Source organism: Hemiscyllium ocellatum, chromosome 21 (genome assembly GCF_020745735.1).
Source record: "Hemiscyllium ocellatum isolate sHemOce1 chromosome 21, sHemOce1.pat.X.cur, whole genome shotgun sequence".
Classification (NCBI taxonomy): domain Eukaryota; kingdom Metazoa; phylum Chordata; class Chondrichthyes; order Orectolobiformes; family Hemiscylliidae; genus Hemiscyllium; species Hemiscyllium ocellatum.
Genome location: NC_083421.1, coordinates 38,026,954 through 38,038,933, shown reverse-complemented (window position 1 = coordinate 38,038,933; position 11,980 = coordinate 38,026,954). Strand labels below are relative to the sequence as shown.

Here is an 11,980-nt window from a genome sequence, read left to right as displayed (position 1 = left end):
GTTAGGATAATCTGAAATTTAGATAATTGGTGTTTGAATAACGAAAGTAATATTGTGTTTTTTTTATGTTAAACCCATTGTGACATTTAACATTCCAACTGTGGGATATTTTGTGTTTCACCCAAAAAAAAAAGTCAGATCCATGAGATTCTCATCAACTTGTTCAGAGACATTCACACAGGTGGGATTTGAACCTAGACCTCATGCCTCAGAAGTAGGGACACGGCCACTTCACCATAGAATCACCGAATCCCGACAGTGTGGAAGCAGGCCATTCTGCACCGACCCTCTGAAGAGCACCCCACCCAAAGTCACCCTCCTACCCTATCCCTGTTAACCCTACAAGAGACTATTTGAAGGGATACTTTTGTTACTCAAATGTAGATACATTAAATTAACATGTTCAGCTGTGTTGTGGCATGTCTCTGAAGCAGATAGGGACTTTAACATGGACCTCTTGAAGTACGTGCACCACAATGACCCTAACTAATTGGTTTAGCCTTTTCTTTTCCTCTTAGTTTGACCATAAATTGGGATCAGAATGTAGAGTCATTTGGACAATTACAGAGCAATTAGTCTGGATTTGTTAACTAATTTGGTTGCGTTTATCTGATCAGGTAGTGGAGGGGATCTAGCAGGGTTTCTGTTTGGAGAATGTAAGTGGCTGCTGTGCGTAAGTGACAGGGTCTGCTGTCAGTGTGGACCCAGGCAGCAGGGATGGCTGAGCACAGGACCCAGGCTTGGAGGCTGCTGGAGGGGGTAGAAGGAGGTGGCTGCATACAGAGGAGATAAAGGAGGCTCAGGCTTCAACTGCAACAGGAAGAGAAGAATGAGGCTGAAGAGGAAAGGCAGAAAGTGAGCCTACTATCCTGGAATACTCAACTACCTGGGAGTCAGGAAAACTTGAAGTCACTGAGATAATTAATTCTTTGAAAATGAATGTGCTTATCTCTAGCATGCATACAATTGTGAGCTACTATTGGCGAAGAAAATATGGTATTGCAAAAGCACAGTGAATTGTTTCATTAAAATCTGCCTTTGGGGTCTGAGATGCAGTAAATAGGGTAGTAACTGTCTACAAAGAATCCTGCATTGTGTGCATGCAGTAGGAGTTCATTGGTTGTGATCTCACCAGTTTTTGGCAGTGTGTTTAGGATGATGGATTTTAACTCTGTAGAAGTGTTGCTAACTTATGTCAATTGTCTTGTACCAATTTAAATATCATAGGGTCTAGGAATTTAATGCTTCTCTCATGTGTTATGACTTTATAATGTAACAGAGTATTGATAATTGAGACTATTAATGGATTTTTAAAATTCTGGTTCTGTGTGGGTTTATTATGTCAACTGAAATGTTGAAGATATTTCAATTACATGACCATATCACCTATAAAAGTGTTGGTATGAATGAAAAATGGGCCTGAAAATGAGATCATAGCTGCCAAAAATATAAATTATCCCTCAGTAACTTGGACCTTCCTGCCCAGAACGGGGTCTTTTGAAGATTTGCATAATGTACTGACAAGTTACTCCAGGGTGATTGATATTGTAGGAGCTGCTCATTGACACTGTGCTATTTGAGAAAACTAGAGAAACATTATATTGACCGATTCTACAAGCAATCTCATCAGATTCAATTTATTTGTCCGTTTCAGTACCATAAAGTACAGTTTGTGCTTGAACACTTTGAATGCAGAATCCGATTTATTTTAAAGAGACATGGGATCAAGACAGACTAAATTCTCAGATAAATAACTTCAATATAAATATGACTTGACACAGTGATCGTATACAACAGCAAAATAAGCTTTTTGCATCACAAAGCAGTCAGTGCATCACACAGCCTTTGCTCTGGTAACTGAACAAGCAGAGACTGGTAGATTATATGCTTTTCAACAAATGGAAGATGTAGCAATGCCCAGAAGGGAAAAAAAATCCTCAATAACCACAAACAAGCTTAACACAACAACACAGATACAGGGCATAGACGCTCATAAATTAAAGGAGGCTACTTCACATTTTCACCAGTGGACTACACAGTAACAAAATGGCATACACACTACACATTTCAGTGCATAATGTTCTCTGTTGATACTAACCAATGAAACGGCATTTTACTAAATACAATACTGAAATACCATTGGCCCTTTTTGCAAGCATGACTTTGACACTACACATTAAAGATGAGGAATACTTCAGTTTGAAAATTAGTGGAGGAATGTGTTCAAAAAATTTTGATTCAAATTCCATCTTTAACAGAAAGTTTTCTCAATGATCTCACACCACTTTGTCAAACATAATTTCGGTAAGCCTTGGTCCAAAGCAAACTGGGATGAACTCTGTTGTACCCCTGGGAGGTAGAAGTCTCCAAAAGGTAGCATTGCACTGAATATTAAACAATCAATCTCATGCTGTGTGGTTAAAGACTATTAAACAAAATATTTCTCATTCATAGTCTCACCAATTCTAACTCAGCTTGAACGGTTTATTAATTGAAAATCAACCTCATGCAACTTGTTCCTCCACTAATAAAAATGTACACTAAATAAACAAACATAACTCTACCATTTACACATGTCCTAGCAGTACTCAGAGCATCCTTATAAGATTTGGTAATTACAGTATTATGTAGCTTTTTTAATTGTTTCAAAACGTTGCATCCATTGTTAAACAGGTTTAGCTAAGTTCACTAGCTTTATTTTTAGCTCAATGCATACATGTTGAATTACAAAGGTTGCAACACCAAAACTTCACAGATAATAATATTCTCCTCACTGGGAAGGAAACATTTGTGAATAAGAATTTGTGAACGTCTTGATGTATAGCTTCAGTCTTAACTGCTAGCTTCTTCATCTGGCTTATTCATTTTCTTTAACGAGTTAAGTAACTTCTGGGGAGTGAGAATGTGTGTGGATCCTGCAGTTTTGAGACATAATGTAGTTTAGATTGGTGGAAAATGCAACTTATATTTATAAACCATATTAAGGTAACTTTTTAATTTCTTAAAAATGCAGTACCTCTTCTCCTGGAGTTTCACATTCAACAATCCATTTTACTTATGGAAACTGACTTGGTACTTGCGAAAGCTTTGAATATTTTTATATCATCTAAATAGTGTCTTGTCTAGATAAAACAGTCAGTGATACAGCAAGTACTTCTGATGATAGCATTAATATGAGGCAAAGGGATACTGCAGATTTAATAGCATTGCCATAAAATCACTAGAAATCGCAAATTTATTTTTTCCAAAAAAAACTTTGAAGCTGTTAAAATCTAAGGGCTACACTTTTAACAGGAAGAAAATGTTTCATAAGATTATTTTTATGAAAAGGAAGATTTTTTAAACAAGCAACTTGCATTAACCCTTTGCAGTAGCATTTCTCTGCAGAAATATGCATTTTAAAATTTATTTTGTGAGTTTGATTTTTTTAAATCAATAATAGTCCTATCAAAATTTTGTCCCTGCATGATGTCAGGAGCTGCATTTTGTATGCAAGAAAAATGCCTGAACCATCTTAAAAGCATTCAAAGGGTTAAGTAGAAAAGTTGTAACTGTAAAGAAGTTATATTTATCAATAACAATTTAAATCTTGTTCTTGTTTAAGCCCTTCTGCTTTAAAAGTTACAAGTTGTACAGACAGTTCATTACACAATTTTAAAAAAAAATAGAAAAATGCAGTTGTGAAAGAAAAGGTTTGGTAGAGTGAACAAAGAAAACCCTTCAAAAGAGAAGGGTTTCTTTTTTGATGTTTTACTTTTTATTTGCCTTTTTCACTCCTCTTTGGGAGCCTGATCCTCAAATGTAACCCTAGAAGACTCCCTGAAGTCCGGGTGTCTCAGATCCATGAGAAATTTTGTAGGAGTGATAATGTGGGTAGAACCTGTGAGAGAACAGAGGCCAGCTAACACCCTTACAACATGCCCATTTATACCCAAGTTAACTTTCCTGGGAAGAGAAGACAAGTGTGGGATAAGTATACATGCAAATTTACACAAGGTTTGCGTCTTTCTGTTCTCACTGGGTTTCCTCCCCACGCTGAAGTCACCGTGAGGAATTCGAATGAACTCTGCCTTGAAGCCCTGGAGTGGGCCACAACTGTGTTAAGCCAGGGCTTCCAGACAGATGACCCAGAAGCAAAGGAAGGACTCAAACAAGCTTGCACATAGCCACAGAACAACCGTTGCTAGTGAGAGCAGAAAACATTTGTGGTTAATGGACAACCGGTCTATTAAAGTATAGACATAGCAACAAAATAAGCATGTGAAATGATATTCAAAAGAAAAGCGAAGCTAAACACTACTAGTTAGACAGATAATATTTAGCATCTATTTTAGTTTTACAGCTAAAAGTTCAGTGTATTTCAGCAAATGAGAGGTTTTAATAATTAATTGGATTACATGAAATAATACTTGGTAAGAAAATGAACTTAGACTGACTTACCACAGTTAAATCAAGTGACGGTTGATGCTTTGCTATGCTTACCTATTAGCACCTCCCACTTTCCATTGGCCTGTGTGACCTCATAAGCACAGCGCATCTCAGAGCATGAGGTCCCTCCAATGATGAAGATGATGAGACGTGGCCCTGTTCTGTACTCTCCCGGTGTTTTATTTTTATGCCAGTGGCCATATCGGGCACTACATAAAAAGCAGTCACAATAATGTCATCAAGTGTAATATTCATTATAATCATCAGCCACATGCTCAAACATGTTCACCTCCATCATATTAATATTACAAACCTATTACAACACCATATTCTTAAACGTTGACCTATAGTTCCAGAATTCTTGGGTTCAGTGTTTTAATTTAGCCACATGTTCAGCTCAATATGCCATATTAGTCTTTGCAAGTTGTTTGAGTCATTATTTGAGTGCAGTGAACATTAAAAGATGTCTTATTGGCAAAACAGCAATATGAGTACCTAATTGAAACATAGTACAGAGACAATACCTGACTGCAGTGGCACTGAAAGAGGCAGTAGAACGGGCAGAAATGTATGGGTAATGTTTAGTGTCCAATTTGTCATCAATGGCATCCTGGAGAGGAAACATTCAGAATGAATATTAATCATTGCACATTACACGTCACACATTCTCTTTCTGCTTTGTTATATAATTACTCTGAAGAAACAGTACTATACATCATTGAGCTACTTTATTTAAAATCTCACCTAATTCCACAATTGCAGTTTGTCTTCCTTTCATATATTATGTGTATGTTCTTTTTTCACAGGTGAACCCCGATAATAAATCGCTGTTAACCTGTGTTATATCTTCTAGCTCATTAACAGAATCAAAAATCTTTATAAAAAGATCAGTATTGCCTACTAATTAAATCATTCTGTGATATCACCCGCCTCAACCCCCATCATTGCTTTATTTGTAAAGGCAGGGTGCAGTATAAGACCAGTGCAGAACATCTCAGATGTAGCTCCAATTTGGTGCTGAATTAATTGCTCTCAACATGATCAGGACTGGGGAGGAAATGGCCACCAAGTTTGGACACCTTTGCAACTGAGTGGCATAAAGATTGACAAATGGCCACTCAAAACTACCCTGATATTCATATAGAACCCCTACAGTAAAGAAACAGGTCATTCAGCCCAAAGAGTCCACACTAACCCACACCTCATACCTAGCTCTGTAACCCTGCATTTCTCGTAGCTAATTCACCTAACCTGCACATCCCTGTACACAGCCAATTGACTTAATCTGCACAGCTTTGGAGTGTGGAAGGAAACTGGAGCACCCAGAGGAAACCCATGCAGGTACAGGGAGAATGTGCAAATTCCACACAGGCAGTCACCCAAAGGTGGAATTGAATCCAGGTCCTTGGCACTGTGAGGCAGCATCAATAACCACTGGGCCACCTTGCTGGCCTATGAAGCACTGGATTTAAGATTTTAACCTGATCCTACTATAATCCTAATAAAAGGAAGGACCAAATAGAGACAAAATCTGTGGGAACAGGAGAAAAGCCTTATAAAAACAGCACTAAGTTAAATGCCTGTGCTACTAACTTAATTGGTCAAGGCTTTAGTGAGTGTGCAGAGTCTGGATGGCTATGAATGTAATGGGGATAATCTCACCCATTGCTTTACCCTGAGAGTTAAGTACCAGGTTGGCTACACAGTACGCAGTTGCAGCAGCTTGCAGTCCAATTGCACAACTGTCATTGCCTGGCTCTTCGAAAGCTGTACTTTAGTGGAATTGGACATAAATTATCAAGGCAAATTTCGTTAGGTAATTTTCTAGGGATATTCAAAACAATTCCATTAAATTCTCCAATATTCCGAATTATTACTGTTGTCTAAGGGCTTTAGGACCTTAAAGCAAGCATACGGTAATATTCTGGATCTGCTCAACACTGGAGCAGTAAAGCAATAGAAATAATCTCTCAACAAAAATATCCTGCAGAGGAACCACCAAACCAGTAATAAGGAAAACAAGCTCTCAAAGCAGTTCTTGCAAAAACAGCACATTAGCAAGCAAGAGGATAAATCCAATTCAGGCGTTCATGAAAAGACGTCAATGATTGTGAGAAAAGGAAAAACTTTTTCCGACCTGAAAAACTAATTAAAGGCTTCTAATGTTGATTTAGTTAAAAATCACACAACACCAGGTTATAGTCCGACAGGTTTAATTGGAAGCACACTAGCTTTTGGAACGACGCTCTTTCATCAGGTGATAGTGGAGGGCTCAATCCTAACACACAGAATTTATAGCAAAAATTTACAATGTTATGTAACTGAAATTATACATTGAAAAATTGATTGTCTGTTAAGCCTTTCATCTGTTAGAATACCATGATAGTTTCACTTCTTTCATATGTAAATCACAAAAGCTTTTTTTAAAACGTTGCATTCTCAGGTTAGCTGTTAACAATGGTGATAGCTAGACAATATGTTGAAGGTGTTGGCCCACTGTGTTCTCTGTCTATGCCATGATGTTTAGATTGATTCTAATCTAAAAAGTGAGATAACGGAATTTTACATGAATGCATGCAGTTTTTCAGCAAAGTACAATGTAACCCCGCAAGTACAAATTCACCCCACAAAATATATGTGTGCATGTGGGTCTTTGTCTGTCTGTGTGTGTGTCTGTCTGGGTTGGGGGATGTGAGTGTGAGAAAGTATGTGTGTGTGTGTGTGTGTGTGTAGTGAGTGCATGTGTGAGTGTGGGAGTGTGTGTGTCTGTAAGGGTGTGTGTGTGTGTGTGTGTGTGTGCGTGTGTGCGCGTGTGTGTGTGTAGTGCAATGGTGGTCACCTGTAATGTGACATGAACCCAAGGTCCCAGTTGAGGCCCTCCCTATGCGTACCGAACTTACTTACTTAACTCACTTTTTAGATTAGAATCAATCTAAACATCATGGCATAGACAGAGAACACAGTGGGCCAACACCTTCAACATACTGTCTAGCTATCACCATTGTTAACAGCTAACCTGAGTATGCAACTTTTTAAAAAAAGGTTTTGTGGTTTACACATGAAAGAAGTGAAACTATCATGGTATTCTAACAGATGAAAGGCTTAACAGACAATCAATTTTTCAATGTATAATTTCAGTTACATAACACTGTAAATTTTTGCTATAAATTCTGTGTTTTAGGATTGAGCCCTCCACTATCACCTGATGAAGGAGCAACTCTCCGAAAGCTAGTGTGCTTCCAATTAAACCTTTTGGACTATAACCTGGCGTTGTGTGATTTTTAACTTTGTACACCCCAGTCCGGCATCTCCAAATGTTGATTTAGCAATTTTAAAACTATTCACTTGACCAATAAAGTTAACAAATAAGTCAAGAAAATTCTTCAGAAACAAGCTTAGAGTCAATCAACGGGGGGGACAAAATTGGGAATAAAAATTGTGTATTGGAATTTGAAGTTTCAGAACCCTATCAGTGAAGTTAATTAAATCTTTATTATTTCAACAGTTTGAGAGAGAAGTATAAGTTTAATTCATTAACAAACAGGTTTTATCGATTTTAATCACAAAGAAAACAAATCAACGATGAAGAAGTGTGACGTTGAATTCAATGCAAAAATATGTCCAATGCAGAAAAAATCAGCATAAATAATTTCACAGCAGCCATATTTGATACAGACAAACTAGCATTATGTTATATTGATTGACGTCATTTTGAGAAAGTTGCCACTGACAAGCATTTTAGAAATCCTACATCAATCTTAGAAAAGGAATATTTCCATTCATCTCTATGTCACATTAGTAAAGCAAGATGAAACGTTACGTTTTAAAAAGCAATTAAAGTACCAGAAACTTTACCACATTCAATTACTGAGTCAACCAAAGGCCACCAACCTCCATGATGTCCTTGATGAGTGGTGTCCATCGAGACAGCTGATAGGTCTGTTCACTGATACGCTCTTTACGCTCTGGCTTGTTCCTGCGACGTAGGGTTGACTGAGCATCAAGAACAGAATGTGAATCCTCTTTTACTAACATTGGCAAAGTGTACACCTTTTTGACAATTTTGTAAATGCTTTAGTGCTGCTGATTTGAATGTTTCTGTATATATCTCAATCTGAGAAGCTTATCAACTTATCAACTAGGCCATTAGACTTCAACGCAATAATTCGAGTAAAGCTGAAGGCTTGATTTTAATACTAATGTCTAAATGTTCAAGTAGATCTCTAGATGTTGGGTCTGATAGATTAACTTTCAAAACATCTGTAGACAAAATAGCATTAGCTTATGAACCTATTCCTAGCTCACATTGAATTTTAGACCACAGGAACATGTTATTTAGCATGACTTGTGCGAAATGAAGCCCCTCTCACTTTAACTGCTCTAACTCTGTCAACATATCCTCCTACTTCTGTTCGAAATTGAGGTATTCATTTTCCTACTTTCCTTTTGCTGTTAATAAATTTAGCTGAAACAGCTTTAAGCCTTTCTCTATATGTCCAAAGATAAACAATCTGTAACAAACAAGGACAAAAGGGAAGTTCGCACTTTGAAAATTACCAAACTGCTGGCACTTGGTACCCTCAAGGAAAAACAGGAAGGACTGGACTTACAAAATGTAAGCTGACCTCAAGCTGGGAGGGGGTAAGGGGGAATGGTTTTTGTAACTTTGTGAGTAGTTGTTCATTGGATGGAAGGATTCAAATGGATGACAGACATTGGGTTTCTCAACAAGTCCTCATCAGGTGACAGGCTTGCTGGACAGCTGCCTCTTTCAGATGGAATAAAATCAGTTAAATGCTGGAAAAATTCAGAAGTTAGGATTGAAACAAAGTTGACATTTCCAGTCCAGTTTGACTCCTTTTCAAATGGAAGATGAACTGGGAAAGGGCAAGAAAAGCCAACGAGCCCTTCAGCTGAAGATATCTCCACCACTTCAATCTGTTCAGGGTCAAATTCTGTTTTTTGTCTAATTAATAATTGTATCATATCTAAATTGTTGTCTCTTAGCAAACTTATACCAATATCTGAATTTTTTTTAAAAATGGGCAACTGTCTTCATTGAGTAGACTCATACAGCATCAAAACAGACCCTTCGATCCAACATGTCCTTGCAGACCAAGTTTCCCAAAGTAAACTAGTCACATTTGAGTGTGTTTGGCCCATATCCCTCTAAACCTTTCCTATTCATGTACGTGTCCGAATGTCTTTTAAATGTTACAACTGTACCTGCATCTGACACTTCCTCTGGCTGGTCATTCCACATACAAACCACCCTCTGTGTGAAAATAATGCCCCTCGGGTCCGGTTTAAATCTTTTTCCTCTCACTGTAAAATGATGCACTGTAGGGAAAAGACCTTTGCTATTCACCTTGTATATGCCTCTCATGATTTTGTAATCTCTATAGGGTCACCCCTCAACCTCCTATGCTCCATTGAAAATGTTCTTCACCCTCTCCAATTTAATAATATTCTTCCTATAGCAGGATGACCAAAAGTGTACACAATACTCCAAAAGTGGCCTCATCGACATCCTGTGCAACCACAACATGATATCTCACCTCCATACTCAATGGTCTGAGCAATGAAGGCAAGTGTGCGGAGTACCTTCTTAGCCATCTGTTTACCTGAGACACAACTTTCAAAGAACTATGGACCTGAACCCCTAACTCTCTATTTGACAACATTCCCCAGGACCCTATCAGTAACTGTATGTCTTACCTTTGTTTACTTTAACAAAATGCAGACAGGCACTTCACATTCATCCAGATTAAACTCCATCTGTCAGTTCTCAGCCCATTGGCCCAATTAATCAAAATCCCTTTGTAATCTTAAGTAACCTTCTTCACTGTCCATGATACTACCAAATTTAGTGTCATCCACAAACTTACTAATCATATCCCCTCAATTCTCATCCAAATCATTTACATAATTGACAAACAAAAGTGGATCCAGCTCCCATCGCTGAAGAACATTACTGGTCACAGACCTTCAGTCTGAAAAAGCAACTCTCCCTCTGTCTCCCACCATCAAGCCAATTTTGTATCCAAATGGCAAGGTCTTCCTGAATCCCATGTAATCTAACTTTACTAACCTGTCTACCATGTGGGACCATGTCAAAGGTTTTACTAAAGTCCATGTAGATGTCGATCGTTCTGCCTACATTCATTTTGGTTATGCCCTCGAAAAAAGTCAACTTTGTGAGACATTATTTCACATGTTGAAAGCCACTCTGACTATCCCTAAACAGTCCCTGCCTCTCCATGCACGTAAATCCTATCTCTCAAAAACCCATCCAACAACTTACCCACCACCTATATCAGACTCACTGGTCTATGGTTCCCAGGCTTCTCTTTCAGCCTTTCTTCAATAAAGGCACAACATTAGCCAACTTCCAGCCCTCTGGTATATCACCCATGGCTGTAGATGATACAAATATCCCTGATGGTTTTTCCTCTGTAATTTCTTCCCTAACTTCCCACAACATCCTGGGATACACTTGATCAGATCCGAGAGATTTATCCATTTTTACTTTAAGACCTCCTTCTTCTGTGATGTGGACTGTTTTCAAGACATCAATACTTATTTCCCAGAGTTCCTAGTGTCCATTTCTTTTTCCACAGTAAAACCTAACACAAAATATTTGTTTATTATCTCTTCCATTTACTGTGGTTCCACACTTACATGACCTTGTTGATCTTTAATGTCCCTGTTCTCTCCCTGGTTGCTCTTTTGCTCTTAATGTATTTGTAAAATCTCTTTGGATTATCCTTAACCTTATTTGCTGAGACTATCGAATATTCCCTTTATGTCCTTCAGATCTCCGTCTTAAGTATGCCCCTACACCCTTATACTCTTTAAGAGATTCACTTGATCCCAGTTGTCTATACCTAATATATTTCTCCTTTTCATTCTTGACCAGAGCCTCAATATTCTTATTCATCCATTGTTCCCTACTCCCACCAGCTTTATCCCTCACTCTAATTACAAACATATTGCCTCTGAACTCTCGTTATCTCATTTTTGAAAGATTCCCACTTGTGAGTCATCCCTTTACCCACTCCCCCATTAACACTTCAGTCATTTACCCTGCCTTACTATCCAAGCCCTTAACACTCGAGCAGTCCCAGTCCAAGTTTGGAAAGTTGAGATCCCCTACTATTGCAATCCTATTACTTTTACACATATCTAAGCTCTCTCTACATAATTGCTCCTCAATTTCCTATTAGGGGGGCCTATTGTACAATCCCATCAAGGTGAGCATCCCCTTCTTATTTCTGAGTTCCAGCCATATAGCTTTACTGGCAATCCCTCAGAATATCCTCTCGAAGTACAGCAGTAATGTTTTCCTTTATCAAAAACACTAATGCCCCTTCTCACCTGCCTCCCTTTCTATCTTTCCGATAGCATATATACCTTGGAACATTAAGCTGACAGTCCTATCCATCCCTGAACCATGTTTCTGTAATAGTGATGATATCCCAGTCCCATGTTCCCATACCTGAGTTCATCTGCCTTACCTGTGGGACCTCTTGCATTGAAATAAATTCAATTT

The 11,980-nt window shown here is 38.2% G+C and overlaps 1 protein-coding gene across 4 annotated transcripts in view; it reads right to left on the bottom strand.

The window, feature by feature from the left end:
• Positions 1 to 1,648: 1,648 nt before the first annotated feature.
• The window catches only part of LOC132825827 (syntaxin-binding protein 1), a 155,630-nt gene continuing 145,298 nt past the window's right edge, over positions 1,649 to 11,980 (bottom strand). For 3 of the 4 annotated variants that reach the window (XM_060841347.1, XM_060841345.1, XM_060841344.1), the window contains exons 16-20: positions 8,320 to 8,421; positions 4,953 to 5,038; positions 4,483 to 4,637; positions 3,755 to 3,880; positions 2,841 to 2,915 (exon numbers count right to left, since the gene is read on the bottom strand). In XM_060841347.1, the coding sequence (XP_060697330.1) occupies positions 3,771 to 3,880; positions 4,483 to 4,637; positions 4,953 to 5,038; positions 8,320 to 8,421 (453 nt within the window). In that variant the 3' untranslated portion in view covers positions 2,841 to 2,915; positions 3,755 to 3,770. Of the gene's footprint in view, positions 2,916 to 3,754; positions 3,881 to 4,482; positions 4,638 to 4,952; positions 5,039 to 8,319; positions 8,422 to 11,980 lie in introns of all 4 variants that reach the window. The other variant, XM_060841346.1, reaches the window with a different exon arrangement.